This window comes from Sciurus vulgaris (assembly GCF_902686455.1).
Source record: "Sciurus vulgaris genome assembly, chromosome: 1".
Lineage (NCBI taxonomy): Eukaryota > Metazoa > Chordata > Mammalia > Rodentia > Sciuridae > Sciurus > Sciurus vulgaris.
This window is the reverse complement of record NC_136461.1, coordinates 55,110,183-55,126,783: the sequence shown is the minus strand read 5'-3', so window position 1 is coordinate 55,126,783 and position 16,601 is coordinate 55,110,183. Positions and strand designations below refer to the sequence as shown.

At 37.8% G+C, this 16,601-nt stretch overlaps 1 protein-coding gene across 19 annotated transcripts in view; it reads right to left on the bottom strand.

Moving 5' to 3' along the window:
* Positions 1–16,601, bottom strand: part of SGIP1 (SH3GL interacting endocytic adaptor 1) — a 196,694-nt gene that overhangs the window by 89,394 nt on the left and 90,699 nt on the right. For 10 of the 19 annotated variants that reach the window (XR_013762481.1, XM_079131492.1, XM_079131504.1 and 7 more), the window contains 5 exons: positions 13,223–13,247; positions 10,240–10,311; positions 6,575–6,631; positions 2,372–2,426; positions 1,478–1,653 (listed from right to left, as the gene is read on the bottom strand). Coding sequence is in view for 18 of the 19 variants with exons in the window: in XM_079131492.1 (XP_078987618.1) it covers positions 1,478–1,653; positions 2,372–2,426; positions 6,575–6,631; positions 10,240–10,311; positions 13,223–13,247 (385 nt within the window). In the remaining variant the exon portion in view is untranslated. The remainder of the gene's footprint in view (positions 1–1,477; positions 1,654–2,371; positions 2,427–6,574; positions 6,632–10,239; positions 10,312–13,222; positions 13,248–16,601) is intronic. The other 9 variants (XM_079131508.1, XM_079131499.1, XM_079131500.1 and 6 more) reach the window with 2 other exon arrangements.

The following is a 16,601-nucleotide window of genomic DNA, read 5'->3' as shown; positions in this document are numbered from 1 at the left end:
ATTTCCTAGGTTCAACAAGTTTTCAGCAAATGTTCTGGGACTATACTAGTAAGTTCTACCCTGTTCCTGGGACTGTACTAGTAAGTGTACTTGTTCATTTAATCCCATGAATTTGTCTTCTTTTACTCACCCCAGATAATTTCCAAATGCCCACTACATTTATTATACCTTACAGGGACGTGAATTTCTGGCATTTTAGTGAATTTTTACAATTAAAAAAAAATTCAGTATCTGAAAACCAATTTGAAATATGTCAGGTGAAAAGTGGAAATGAGTATGTCAAAATGCCACCATTACTGAAAATACATTTCTTCCATTTACAAATCCTTATCTTCCAATTGCAGAAGGGGGAAAAAACTAATATATTTTATGCTTCTATTTTGGGGGCTGTATTTTAAGGTAGTAGGTGAGTATATGATTAAAAATTACCTGAAATATCATTTTCTATGGTTGGTTACTACTATCAATCATTTTGATTGTCACCCACAGTGATGATGAAGGTCATTATAAACATATGCTGTAAAGAAGGCATCCTTACAGACTTACATCCTTCACCCCCAGCTGGTCAAGGTTCATCCTCAAAGGCTTCATGACTAGACTCCTTTAGAAAGTCTAACTGAGATATCTTCAGAAGCCCCTCCAAAAGAGTTCAGCACTATTCAACTACCCTGTGCAGGTGGATACTGCAGGGAGCAGTATCCAGAGAAAATGCCAGGGACATAGTAGCTGCCAGTCTGAAAGCCTTCATCTGCTATTCACAGCTATCTTTAGAAAACAATGGTGGCATTTATTAAATACCACAGAAAAAGCACAAAATGTTGAAAGTCAGAATCAAGCAACTGAAGAAATTTAGTAGATGGGCTTTGGGGAAAGGAAGCACAGACTGTAGGAAAACACTCATTTGAAAAATAGAAATAGGGCAACATTTGTATTTGAGGTATCTTAAAGATGAGAACATTTAAGACAAATTGATAATAAAATATAATGAAGAATGAGTTTTAATATCTAGTTAGATTATGATATTTATTAATATTTTCTTTTGAAGCACAGCAAGGAAAATGTTTTTTAAAGCCAATTTTATTAGTTTTCCTTTCATGTATTTTTTATGAGAAAAAGTAAACTGTGTTTTAAAAACAATCACTGTTAGTAAATCTGTGAATGTTGTATCCTTAATTGTAAAACTTTGCTTCAGAAATCAATTTGGAAAATTTTTTTACTACTCTTTTATAAATGTTTGCAGTAAAATAAAAGAAAATACATGTGATTCCATGTATTTATACCAGTAAGAGCTGCCGTATTGAATGAGCAAAACTTTCTTAAGCTAGGATGAACTGAACTGTTTGAGGCTTATAGACTTCATACAGTGGTGACCTCATGCAGCCCTCCATGTAGGGGGTTTCTGACAGGCTAAAAGCAGGCAGGCAGAACGCAGCTGTCTGTCCAACCTCACCAAAGCTTGAAATAAAAAGCCACTCACCACTGGTGACGGGGAAAGTGCAATGTTGCCTATCGATGCCTTCAGTTCATCTACAGTTGCCGCATTCTTAAGAATGTCTTTAGATTGCAATGGTTTAATCTTGATATTGAATTTCTTGTGCGATTCTTCTTCCTCTTCCGATTCACTCGAAGAATAAAAGTGCTTTCCTTTGGTAGGTAGAACACAGTTAAAGATACTTAGCGCTTTCTTCTAAGGAGGCATTGATGAGTATAATGACAAGAGTGATTGCACACAGTCACTGCAAAAGTATCCTGAGATGGCAGGAAATCAAAGCAAAACAAACAAAAATAAAAGAGTTAAAGTTAGGATTTCTTCGCCTTTCCTTAGAACATGATCAGGGATGGTGCATTTCAAAGTGTAGTGATTCACACCTAATTTTTACTGCCCTTGCCCATTTGTGGTGTCACACTCTACACACACAAGCATGCGTGAGCTCACTCAGCCTCAGAGAGAGGAAGTCTTGTTTATGGATCATCTGTGAAGAGTCTTGGGTATTTCAGAGTATGACATGATTTGCCCAGAGATGAATTGGAGGGAGAGGACAGTAAGGGCTATTTTTCAGTCACTATAAATGACATTGCCCTGTCAGATTTTAGTAGACAACCCAGTACCCACAATTCACATGACTATTTTTTTTAGCACATTGCTTCTTCCTCTCTCCCCTCTCTCTTTTCTATTAATAGATCAAGGCAAAAATGCCTGCTTGTTAGCGATCAGGCTGTTCTCTGTGCTATTTATTCGTTTCTTCTATTAGGAATAGCAGCTTAGGTTATTTCATCACCTTTGTAAAACCTGACCTTAGCTTACTGTTTTCTGCGAGAGATTAGAAATTAAAATTAAAAAAAAAAAAAAAAAAAAAAAAAGAAAGGATATAGCCGGGTTCCTCAGGTCTGATGCTGTAGCCTTCTTCATCCAGCTCAGGTGAATTCTATAAAATAAAAGTACATATTATGCAATTATTATTTTGAAATGATAGAGAAATTTTTTTTTCTTCCTAGAGACTTTTTCATTTGTTTTTTCCCACATTTTATTGGTGCAGTACAGTTGAACGTAACGATGTGATTTGTTGTTACATATTCCTACACGCATACAGTATAACAATATAATTTGGCCAATATCATTCCCTAGCACGTCCCCTCTCCCTCACCATTTCCCATCCCGTGGTCTCTTTCCTCCCTTTGATTTTCATGAGATCCCTGCTTCCCCACCTTTCTTTTGCTTTTTCCTTTCTATTTTCTGCATATGAGAGAAAACAAAGGACCCTTAACCTTCTGAGTTTGATTTATTTCACTTAATACTATCTAGTTTCATCTATTTTCCTGCAAATGACATAATTTCGTGTTTCTTTAGGCTGAATAAAACTCCATTGTGTCTATATACCACAGTTTCTTTATCCATTCATCCATTGTCTTTTATGTAAGGATGTAGACAAGACTCTTATTCTAGGGGGCTAGGTTTTAACTTTTGGAAGTGAATGCTGAGCAGTATATGTTTGTATATTTACTCAAAGATACTTGGAGAATCCTCCTACTGGGTAAAAAAAAAAAAGAAATCACTGTCAGTGGAAGAAAACATTCAAAGAGAACCTATCAGGCATTTCCTGTAAGCCAAGGACTGCTAAGCAACATGGGGAAATCAAAATGCAAATTATTTGTCCTTAGGGAAATAGAAATGACTTTGGTAGGCAACAATTAATGACAATACAAAACACCAGTGTTAGATGGGAGTTAGAAGGAAGAGGAAATTAGTGAAGTTTGAAAGCATCAGGCATGATGTCCACATGAGCCTTTTAGTGCAGTTAGGAGAGGACAGAGCGGGAGTCCCTGTAGGGTGGTGGAAAGAGATTGTACTGAGACACTGTGGCAGGAATGGATGCTGTATGGTTCAGATGGGGAAGAAAGAGCAGTGGCAGAGATGGAAAAGAGCTGCGCAGTAGGAGACTGGCCAATGTGCCAGGCAGAAGACTGGACTCTCTAGAGCTGCTGCAGCCTCTCAGGGGGGGATATGCCAAAAGCAGAATCCTAAGGTGTTCTGAAAGAACACTTCCATATAGATTGGGGGCAGAAGAAACTGGAGAAAGAAGAACTAATCTGAAATACATGTGTCAATTCAGGCAAGATGTGCTGAGACTATGGTTCAAATTTTGGTGGTGGGATGGGATGAATAAAGGACATCTGAAAGGATCAGTTGTTAGTTTTTGGTACTAGATCAATCACAGGAGAAAAAGGAGAGGAAAGTTTCAAGAAGAATCTGAGATTTCTACCCTCCAGGCCTGGGAGATTGCTGGTACTTCCTGCTATCTAATAGCCGATAACCACTACCTTTAGGAAAAAGGAAAGATAAAAGGCAGTTTGTAACGCTGGGATTAACATTTCATATTTGAGTTCCTATTTTATGGGAAATATTGTGACTCACATTTTTTCTCATTGAATGACATACAAATGATATGTGGAAAAAATTATCCCAATAACCAAGGAGGAATCTAAGTGAAATCAGATGCCATTTTTCAAGAACATACACAGCACATGTCAGATCTGGCGCTTTGAGACTATGTCCTACGCCTGAGATGAGAGGAAGATGAGGAGTGCAAGGGAGGCCTGCTGAAATTGAGGCCATAGGCCTGGCAGTGATAGAGGAGAGTTGGAGGGTGACTTTTAGATTCACAGAAGCGATAAAAACATCATGACCATGGAGTGAGAATAGGACCTGAATTCCACGGGAAAAGCCACCATTTTTTAAAGTGTATTTTTTACTGTACGTGCGTAAGGTGTACAACACGATGTTTTGATGCACAAAGTGAAATGATTATTACAGTCAAATTTACATTTCCATCACTTTCTGAAGTTACTCTTTGTGTATGTGTGTGGTGGGGTGTGGTGGGGTATCTAAAATCTACTATTTTAGAAAATTTTCAGTTTAGGTAATATGATTACAGTCCACATGCTGTGCATTAGAGATCTAGACTCACTCATCCTACCTCAATGCAGATTTGGACCTCTTGACCTACTTCCCTCATTTCTTGCCCCTCCCTGCCCCTGGTAACTACCCTTCCCTATTCTCTATTCTTCTATTTATCTGCCTTTAAAAAGAAGATTTTCTGTATATAAGTGATCATGTTTTTCTTTTCGTGTCTGAAAGCTGCCATCTTTGAATACGTATTGTGGTTTCCCTGTTGTACTCCTTCCTCAATACTCAGAATTACGGTTTTTTTTTTTTTTTAATGCCAACATATGGAGGTCATTTCCCTGCTAAAAACCTGTCCCTGGCTCCTCATTGCACTTAGAATAAAAGCCCAGCATCTCTGTGTAGCCAACAAGGCCCAGCACGACTTGCCTCCTGCTCCTCTCTTTAGCCTTAGATTCTCTTCCCTTGATCCCCCTTCTGGCTGCAGTTTTTCCCACCATCAACTTTGGGATTTGAATGCTGCAAAACTTTCTCATTTCAGGGTCCTCAAGAATGTGGTATCCTCTGCTTGGAATTCTCTCTATTCAAATGTATAGTCAGTTACACTTGCACTCTAGGCCTTTGGTTAAAGCTCCCTCCTTTCTGAGATCTTTCTTCCTTAACAAAATTGGGAAAATGTAATGTATTAGGAATAAAATTCCTCCTATTACTTGGAGAAATTGGTATGTAATGCATAATTACAACAGCGATTCCTGTGTGATCTGATTAGTTTTTAGTCCTAAACACATTTAAAGGAAGTTATGCTTCATTTAGGCACTTATGTGTTGACCAGGTACAGCAGCACAGTTTAGGATTTGTTTGCTAGATAGGAGGTAATATGTAGTATTTGATGAATAATTTGGTATTTTAATGATCATGCTTCCTGTTTGCTTAGAGTTCATTCAGATGTATTAAAGAATCCTATAGAACACAACGAAATCCTTCTAGGTAAAAAAAGAGTTAATTTTAGCAGAAGAGATCACTCTAGTAGCTTCCTTTTAACAATAGTTGTCAATAATTTGAATTCAGGATAACTTAGAGGGTGTTAGACATTTTGAGTAATTAAACTGTTAGAAATATCAAAAGGATCTCAATTCTGGGAAAGAGGTCTAAGAGAAGACAGATAGTATGTGGGCAAAGTGACATGCTTGGACTGCAGAGAGGGAAACATAATGAATTTTACCTTTCTCAGTCTCAGTTTCTCTGGAGTGCAGATAATGTAGTATTTGCCTTTTAAGGTGGTAAGGATGAGGAGCATTTACTATTATAACTGACACTGAGCATTCAATAACTATAGACTCATTTATTATAAAAACATAGCGTACTAACAAATATGAAAAAGCTTGAACATGAAGGGTAACTTTCATGAAAGGGAAGACTGGGCTATGACAGTCATAGGATAAGAGCAAAGGCACTTAGTGGGGAGCATGAATTTGGGCACTTAATATGCAATAGAAAAATGATCTTCATTGTGAAAATGATTTTAAAAAGTTCTATATGATTAGAAATCCAGGAGGGATCCTGGCTGAACCCAACAAGCTATTCTGTTGTGGTTGAAGTATATGTTTATGACATTTGATTGGTTTTAGTGGGAATAACAGGGAAAGTTTAGGTCTCAGCTGGAATTCACTGTCACCCCTGAGAAGCAACAAGTGATTATCATTCAGCCTGGGAAAAGCTTGTACCAAGAGGCTATAGTAGTTGCCATGAAACCAAGATTCAGGGCTTAACTGCCTTGCCTTGACCCTCAAAGCTACTTAGAAATAGAACTGGGGCTGAAACACCCAGAATTATTAGAAAAAGCATTTTTTGAATACATACTGTGGGTTGAAAGGTTACTAAAATATTCTGTAAATAATTAACAGTTGAGTCCTTGACACAAAGCTACAAAGTAACTATTATACTGACTATATTTTTTTCTGGTCAGCAAATAACTATTCTATGGCCACACACAGCTGATATGTGGAGGGTTTAACAGACTCCTGAGCTCTTCACCTCCTCACCATCCTAAATGCACCAGACATTTCCTAATGAGATAGAAAGTCTTTTACTTATTTCTATGTCCTCTTATGAGTGTCTTGACTCACTGTAAAGTTGCAAAATATTTAATAAAAACAATATTCTGATACTCACGTATCTTTCCCAATCGATTTCTGCATAAAATCCATTTGGAGCCCCATTGCTTTTCTTCTGTAATAAATTTGAAAATAAATTTAGAAGGGAAACATTTAAATGAAAAAAGAAAAAAAAAAAAAAAAAACCACAATGGAACGAAAGCCACTTAACTCTTAACTGTATTTAGCAAGAGCTAGCTATCAAAATCTAACACTGGAAAGACAAATTAGAGCAGCCTATTATAGAACCACATTGGTGTAACTGAATGGTAAAAATAGATGCCATGATACTATGTAAAAGAGCCTACATATTTCACAGAAGACTATAAGATACATAGGAATGGGAGTATTAGCAACTAGGTATTCAAATTTTATTCAATTACTGAAGGATTAGCAGCACCTACATTATAATTTAATCCTCTATGCCTTCAGGGAATATAACCATATACACATATATTTTAAATGGAAACATTTTGACTTCCCATGCTGCTCTCATATACAATTAGTTCCAACACATTCAAAGAGTTTTAATCCAAGTCATTAACTAATCTTTTAGCATTTCTAACACTGACTCAATTTTTTTCTAACAATTCTTTAATAAAATACAAAGGAAGTCAGATTCCGATTAGTTCATTTAGCTCCTAGTTATTAAAACTGATGTTAAGATTCTTTTCAAATGGTTTTTCTCATCAAATGATTAAAATAGAATTTGGGGATTAATGGTGAATTTTCCTCATCTATGTGTTCCATGCCTCCATGAGCACATATCATGGCAAACAGAATGTGTATCAGCATTATGCTATCTTTGATTATCTTAAAGTTTTATTTTGGTCCCTAGTACAATCATGACACATGACCACAAGCTCTCAAGCAAGGATTGGGCATCACCCAAGAGAAAATTGCTAAGATGCTTTAGTATTTGTGAGCAAAGGACAAAAACACAAATCAGGTCAGTAATGGAGGCTCTATCTAAGAACATTCTTGTATTTAGCACACAGAGCGATGGTATATTACTGAGCAATAGCAGATCTCAGAATGACACACCAAATGGCAATGCATGAGGATTGAAGACAGGACCTCTAATTTTGCAATCACAAATAAAGGCCACTTTCACTACAAAGTAAGCATTAATACCCAATTTGACAAATAGATGGGAAGTTAGCTTTTCATGTATACACAGAGGATCACTAGACAACCCAGAATAACCATTGTCATTGACTAGCACTTACTGAATGTTGACTGGGCATTCTTAGAATTGGCCGTGATTTAACAAGTGTAAACAGGGCGCAAGGAATAGATGTGTTAGTGACCTCTCTCTTTCTATACACTCTAGAATTTACAAATGTAAGAACTCTGTCCTGTTTCCAGAGACCAGTACCCAGGAACATAGGGCCTGTGCCTAACTCTCTCTTCTTCCTGCTCCTCTGTGATGTCTGTGCTCAGACATCATTTAAATCTTCCCATAGAATTCTCTTCATTGAATTGGCGTTTGAGCAATATTCTTTCTACCTCATACAAAGTTCTTTTTAAAAATCTGCCACGTTAACTCTGCACACATATACTTTATGAAGATATTGTTAGAACATAGTCCATCATGTCGCAATAATAAAAAATTTTTCTCTCCCCTGGAAATAAGTCTTGTTGCTATTTTCTATTTGTCATGTGTGTTTCCTTTTTAAATTCCTTCTTCATGAATTCGTATATAACTTAATGGCAAAATGTTCCAGTTCCTTCTTAGAAAGCATATTCAGAAACCAATTTCAATATAAAATTGAATTTATAGTAACAGGGTATCAAATAAACTAAGTCAATTCCAGAGGAGTAAACTCATGAATTTTGTGATCAGCATAATACTGCTATCAATATACATTTTAGTTTTTAAATCATTCCTTAGTACAAAGGAGTCTATCTCAAGATCAAAGAGATTAAGTAAATTATTAAGTTCAAAATTTTCAGTTTTGCAGTACCTTCCCATTAGAATATCATCTCCATAATTAAAGCCTTTCAAATATCAGACAGTCTATATGTGTTCAGTGGAACAAATTTCATATCTATTGTGTGTGTGTGTGTGTGTGTGTGTTTATGTGTGTGTATTTCTTCTTAAAAACATATGTCCAACATTATGTATGAAAAATTTCCTGAATTTCTACATTTGGACTGAGTGAAGAATTCCAGTTTCCATGGAAATCAACGGAAGATTGAGCTAAAGGAAAAACAGAACCTATACATTCTTTTTCTTTTAAAACAGAAACATTTTAAAAACAAATACTAAACACAAACTACAAATCATAACAATACATTCCTTTTGTCACGCACAAACACACATACACAAACATGACTTTATTAGAGGAATTGGCAGTTTGGTCTCATTCATGCCAGTTTACTCTCACAAATATCTTTGGTTTTGCAAGTGAAAATTACTAAGTTAAAGCTAGGCCAGAACCTGCCTGAAATTCTTCTCATTAGACTCCAAGAGGGCAAAAAAATTTCTTTTCAAACACTGAGCAAGGTGCAGCTCATGGTAATGTAATGGTAAAGGTGATGGCTCTATTGATTTCAGACAGGAAGCGTTGAATAAGCAGGGAAGAACATTTCAGGTGGGGAAACATCACTGACGACTAAGCCTAATCTTCAAAGCAATATTGGTTATTCACTAACAAACGGTATTTTTTCTCTCTTGGAATTGGACTAATATATTCTTTTACTTATATATATTCTTTTACTTAATATATTCTTCTACATTTTCTATAATTCTACACCTAGCATTAGTAACTTTTATAACTCAAATATATGACTGCTATTCAAAGATAATTGAGGTTCACAAGTATGCTAATCTTATTTTAATAGGTATTTTACTTTGATTAAGCTTATTATTTATTCTCAGATAACATGATGGGCTAAATCAATAAATAGAGTAACAGTTATGTTCAATTATACATTCATCAAATTTCTCAATTTCTATTATGAATGTCCCTCTTTTCCCTATTAAGATAGTCTTGGATCATTTTGTAAATGATCCTGTAGGACAGCTCTGACCAATAAAACTCTTTGTGAGATGGGAATGTCCTATTTATGTGCTGTTAAATACGGTAGTCACTAGACATGAGAGGTCATGCGCAAGTGTGACCGAGGGGTAGAAGTCTAGCCAAATAGTTGCATGTGGCTACCATGTTTGACAACATAGCTATAGTTATTGCATAGCGTGGCCTTGAATCAGCATCCCTGACTCTACACCCTTTGATCAAAAATATGGTTCCCACAGGGCAAGGTCCTGCCAAACAAATTCCTTATATTATTGAGAAAGCGCTTATCCTGATAAATGGCACTACTCAATTTGCATGGTGATGTTTTATTACAGTAAAACCCTTCTTTATAGATAGAAGATTCTTTTTAAAATTTGAATTTTAAAATTTGAATTCCTGTCCTTTGTCTAAGAAAAAGGAAACACGAAATCTTTTATACCCGATCATTCTTTAAACAAATATTCAGAGTCAATACATAAAGTCAATACGGTAGATTTAAAAATTGACCCAGGTATTCAAGAAGTCATTTGGAAATACCTAAGAAAGAGTCCTCTTAAGTGGAATAAATAAAAACGATTGTATTTTCCACAATTCAAATTGGGATTTTACTCACTGTTTCTACAACCCCTTGGAAATTTTAAACTAAAATCTGTTTCCTTACCGAAACTTTTTTTCCTCCTTCACGCGCACACTCTGCTTTGTTATTGTAGGGTGGTTCATGTGGGCTGGGCTGCTGGAATTGATTGTTTTCATGTAGAAAAAAGTTGTTAAAGGATCTGTTTGTTCTTCAAGACATATAAAGAATCACATGGCGTCAGCAAACATACCATAGGAGAACAATTTCTAGGCCAAATTGTACGGCCTACCAATCTTGGCAGGGTTCCTTCAGCAAAGAGTGGACTTTGGGATCCATAACGAGGCTCTATTCAGCAGGCCGGCTTGGTTAGGCCAGGGAAGGGGGAAGGAGGAAGATGTGCCCCAGGCATTGGGGACCATGTGAATCTATTCCTCATTCAGACTTAGTTTACAATTAGAGAACAGACACCAAGACATACAAGAAAAGACTGAATAAAAACTGTTGTATTTCTAAGTATGAAAAGATTAGCTCCGCCATGTTTTCCCCTGGTCAAAACATTCTCAGGGGTCACAGATACATACAGCACACACAGTTGACAGTTCCAAATCTGTGCCTTTTCCTGCATGCCTGATAGAGATGTGCAGAGATCTCACAGCAAGGGCTGTGATCCTGGTACACTAGTTTATTTGTGAACAGAAATGGGAACAGAATTGGGAAATTGGGAATTGGGAAAAAGTTAGTGAATCCTGTGCAAAAGTTTTGACACACACAGCTGCCTGAAGTCTCACCACCGTAATAAGACAACTCTGCTGGCAATGAGGCCAGGCAAGCCCACCTTTACACATGCAGCCTGGCCAAGAAGCCTCTACATATTTAAAACATTGCAATCAGCGATGGGCTTCAGTGAAACTGGAAAAACTGAAATTAAGTGGGCATTACCATATTAGAGATTTTGCACAGACCCTGTGTTTACCAAGGAGTTTATAAACACTAGCTGGATATATCAGCACCTGTAGTTTATGGAACCACTTTAATGAAACTGTAAACGTCAACTTTAGACATTTGAAAGACAATCATTTGGAAGCTGTCTCAGCTGTACAAAAGTGGACTGAGTCCACAGATAAGGAATTGGTTTGAGTTTGAAAGAAAATCAGGTTGGGATGTTTAAGGACTCAATACAAACAGAATCTTGAACCCAACCAGACAGCACTGGTTTTCAAAATTTGGTGGCCAAATTTTTGGGGGAAACTTAACGTTTTCGAATGGTAAAAGTTGCAATGCGCTAATAACTTTCAGTTATCTATGAAGTTGTACAACCTGGTTCTGAGAAAATGAAATATTGAATGTAGTCTTGTTCAGAACAGGTCTGTATATTTCCTGAGAAACTGAAATTAAATAGTTCCTTTCTTACCAAGTAAGACTGATTAGTGACCTATGACCAGTGATATTTGTGACATTTCTAATTAAGGAACAAAGAGGACAAAATTTCTACTAGATAACTTTATAGAATTTGGAATGGAGTAAGTAGGGAGGGCTGGGGACCTGGGCATGAAGCCCTGACCTGGGGGGATGGGTCCCCAGAATGATCACTGGCTTCATGTTAATATAGCACATGTTCAGCTACCTACTACGTGCCAGCCGCTGCCCGAGGTATTGCAGTGCATGCTCTACTAGAGATTTAAACTGGTGGTCCTCAGAATAGCAGAGAATAGTGAGGTGCCAATGGGGCCTCAGTGACAATGAGCAGGGTTTTGGAAAAAGAAAAACGAAGGACAAGACTGAGAGTGGCAGAGTGAGAGAAGCAAGAAATAAGCAATCCAGTCCTGGAGCAGCAAGGATAGAAAGCAGAGTAGCTAACAGAGCCTTGCAGAGATGGGAATGGCGGGGACAAGAGGACCGAGGGAGGAGACCCAGCCAGAAGCAAAGAGAAGACACAGAAGCAGAGAGTACCTGAGACAGAGTTAACGAGAGGGCTCTGAGCCAGAAGCAAGAGGTGAGGAGAAGGTGAGTCTTCTGGGTCTTTTTTTTCCCCTGCTGAATAGAGCCTTGATTATAGTGTTACCCAATGTCTGATCAATTTCTGTCTATTTTTCTTAACATTTCATAGTGAGAACCACATGAACGCAAAAGTCACCCCAAAGCTAAGAACCTCATGTCAAGTGTGGGAGAAAAACTCCTACTATAGCTACAATTAGCACCCCAATTTAGGAATAATATTATATGGGGTGATTTTCAAAACAATAAGTTTTTAACCACTAGGTTTATTTTAGCCCCACTCCTGCCCAGTGAGCCTAATGTGAGTCCTTCTTTTTTTTTTTTTTTTCCAGTAACAGCTGTTCTTTTTAACCTTCTGAATAGGCATCTGATTTAGATTTGAAGGAAGTCATTTTAGAAGCTGGGGCAGAATCCCATACGTGCAACTCTGATAAATCCAAGCCCGTGCACCACGACTTCTTTAAAAAGCAAGAAATCTGGTGGCTAGCAAGGAGCCAGAGTTATTATTAAATCTAAACCCAGTGGACACACTCTCTTCTTTCAGGCTGTAAATTCAGGCATAAGTGGTTTTAAGACCATTTCCTAATGTTGAATTTAACATAGAAAATATATCTGCAGCCCAGCTGTGCCAGGGGAAAAGCTTCTTTCAGTTTTATTGGATCCCAGCTCCTTTATGACTCTGTGGCCTCTGTTGGAGAAAAACATTCTCACATAATGAGCTTTTATATCATTAAATTGGAAATGAAATAAGAGTTGATGGTGGCAGCCCCTGCATGAACTGTCTGGCTTTGGATCCATCATTTCCATGACTAGTTTGCTTGCCTGCTCCTGGGCAGGGTTTTAGGTGAATACACCAAATAAATGTAACTTGACCAAGACTACCTGTATGTCTCATGCAATTACTAGAGAAAATTACAACAGTGAGAGGTCAGAAAAGTCATACAAGCTATTTCTTCCCTGGGGCAGGGGTGGGGGTTAGAGGGAGAAAAGAAAAATAAATGGAGCTGTAGGAAATTTAAATATAGCATATATTGAAATGCAAACCATTAAAAATGGTCATTTGAATACTTACAATTCCATCTCGATCTGGTGAACCTCTGTAACCAAAAGAAATTGATAGTTATGATCATGAATCTTTCTGACTACACAGACAAAAGTATCACAATAAGAATCGTGAACCAACACCTTCATGCTCCTCTGGGTTCACCCCAGTAAAACTGTATAAGGAAAACCAAATCAAAACAATCTGGGTGAGTGATACTTGAGTGTGAAGTGTGAGAGAAAGAATATAAAAAAATTGTGTCTAAAAGGCACAAGTTGGTGGTGCAGTGCCTTGGCCAACTTTTGAGAGAATTCATTAGAGTCTGCCTGGTGTTACTTTAAAAGTATCAGAAGACATGTAGAATTACATTCTCTTTCCCCCACGAGTGGTCCTGAACTGTCTCTTACTAGATGAAACTTCAGAGGTATTTTTGAGCTTATTTTGAAAATCTGTATCTTCTCTCATTTCTGTATTTACATCTCCTTCGATTATAGGACAACAGGAAGGGAGGGCATATTTTGCTAAACGGTTCCTTCTAAAATCCAGGGAAGCTGTTCTGGGGGATGCTCTGCTGAGGTGCTCAGTGCTTTAGTGTAAGATGAATCTGTAGGTTCAGATTTCACCACTTCATAGTTCTATGACCTTGAATATGTTACTTCACCTTTTAAGTTAGTTTTTTTTTGTGTGTATATATATACATATATATGTATATACATATATGTGTGTACATGTATATGTATGTATAAAATGAATTTATAATAGTTCCTGACACATACTAAGTACTCAAAGGTGTTAGTGGATTATTATTTCTTTTCTGTTCCATGGTGTCTCCTCACCAGGAACACAAAATTGCCCACTTGCCAACATACTGGAAACTGGACTAGATGAGCAGAAAGAAGTAGGGAGAGGGGTAAAGGGTATCCACTGTCACTTGGTAACTTCTGATATTAATTCACTGTGTAAGGAGCTCAGACATGTTATGCTATTAATAAGGGACCCAATGTATGTTTGGAAAGGAACCAGTATTTTTTTGGAAGAAAATCTTAATAATTACTTGGGCAGAACTGTGACATCACTAGGAATTTGGTGGGGTTAGAATTGTTCTTTAGAAGGTAGAACCAGGTAAGAAAATTTTTTATTGCTTCATAGGGTGGGGTCATTGGTGGGGAGAGAGAGAGAGAGAGAGATATTTGGTAGCATCATTTTTCATAATTAATTCTCTCCAAACAAATACAGTAGTAAATCAGTGATACTGGGGCCAAAAGCAAAGACGACTGAGATGTTGAAAGACCATGGGAGTTGACAAAACTCATGGAATCTTTGACATTTCCTGGGCATGGCAATTAAACAGTTCAAAGAAATGTCATCTAAAATAGAAGGGTAGAAAGAATCTCATCTGACAAAAGTTATAATTCATTGAACAAATATTGGGTACTTAAAATGTACAGGTACATGGCTAGGACAATGGGATAAAAATAATGGAAAAGATACGCTCAACAAAGAAAGAACAAGGCAGGTAAGTCTATCCAGTGAGTTATCGTGGCCATAGTAAGCCCATGCTAGGACAACAGCGAGAAAACAGAGGCCAACCTATACTATTCAAAGCTAACTTTCCTTCCTGTGTCTATCTGTGCAAAAATGAGCCTTTCTTGTTAGTATTTCAACCCCTGCCAAGGGGGCTGGGAGAGAGGTGGTTGCACCAACTTTAGGGATAGGACATTTTCGGAGGCACTGATCCTTTGGGGACAGTCAGCAATAGATGTACAGAAGAGAAGCCTTTGGAGATTGGCCTGGCTGTGGTGGTGCCCAGTTTTGGTCCAGGTACAAGGCCATATTGCTAGGGGATATTAAATTGGGAGACCATGATCTCATGCCTATGGCAGTCATTGGTATGACATTTCAAATTTTTTAACCAGAAAGGCCATAAGTGTACACCACAGCATTGAAATCTGATTTTAATTCTTTGTCTCATCAGTTGATGAACATGGGACTGGTATTTTCTCTCATACAGGAGTAAACATGGCAGCTAAGAGCACCAATTCTAGCGCCAGACTATCTGGGTTCAACCAATATAGATTTCTCAGGTCCAGAAGCTCAGACAAATTACTTCATCCCTTTGTGTCTTGATTGCCCTATCTAGAAATGACAAGTACCCCATAGGACTATTGGAGGAGCCAACGAGTTAATAAAAGTGAAAAGCCTGAAATAGTTCCTAGGACACAGTAAATACTCATTAAATTTTATCTTAAAGAATAATTATAACAATCTGACCCAGGATGGGAGAGATTTTAACTGCTTCAGACACTTGGGCCTATGTTGCAAATTCATTTCCTAATCACATCTTACAAAGTCTTTAATTTTGTTTTAACACAGTATTTTTCTTTTTCATGACAGACCCATTATATTTACTGATGTCTGTTTTCAAACTCATCATCCACTGTGGGCCCTGGGCCTCCATTTTAGGAGTTTCAGTTACTTCTTGAAACTGCAATTTTTCTTTCACCCTCCTGTCTGGGTTACAGCCTCACACACCCACGCCTGTTCTTCTGGATGACCAAGGTACAGACACTGGTTTCTGGACTAGGATACTTGTTCCAAGCCTTATTTTCTGCATGACCTTCGGCAAGTGACTTACCCCCTTTTGGTACTGATTTCTCATCTCTAGAACTGCGTTATTACTATTAATCCTATTGAATTACTTTGAGGATTAAAAAAGGTTATCAGTGCAACAAACTATCCTGCACAGGGCCTGCACACAGGGCACTTAGCACAGGCTCTCTTGCTTCCTCCATCAGTCACGGTAATGATGATCAAATCAGGAAGCTCTGGTCCTTACCCCACTCTTTATCTACAGAGGTTCAATCAGCTAAAGTTGGCACTGGCGGCTGCCCTAGCAGGTTGCTTAGCAACGCCAATGAGTTGCAACAGCCCTGAAAACAGTTTGCATCAACAAGGTTTCAATGACTGCAGTCTACATAAGCATTAACTAAAGCTGAAGGGACAGCAAATTGCCAGAGCATTTTACCGACCCCTTTGTAATTATGATTCATTTTCCAAAAATGATATGGGATCCAATTGGAGCATGGGGGTGGGAGTTCATGGAAAAAAACAAAACAAAACAAAACAAAACAAAAAAACCCATCTTGTCCTTGGACCAGTCCCTGGTGGGGGAACAAGTTTACAACTGATTTGCTATCCCATAAGTAATTCGGGCACTCAAATGATAAGAAGTTAAGAAGAGATGCTTGGGATTCTGAAAACAAATGTTTCATTAAAGTACCCGAGAGAGATATTGGGCCTCCACCCAAAGCCACGGGGAATAACTTACTCATCTTCGTAGCTTTGGAAATGGAGATGGAAGAGCAGGGCTTTGGCCACATGTAAATGAGCTCAGCTGGTCCCAGGGAGG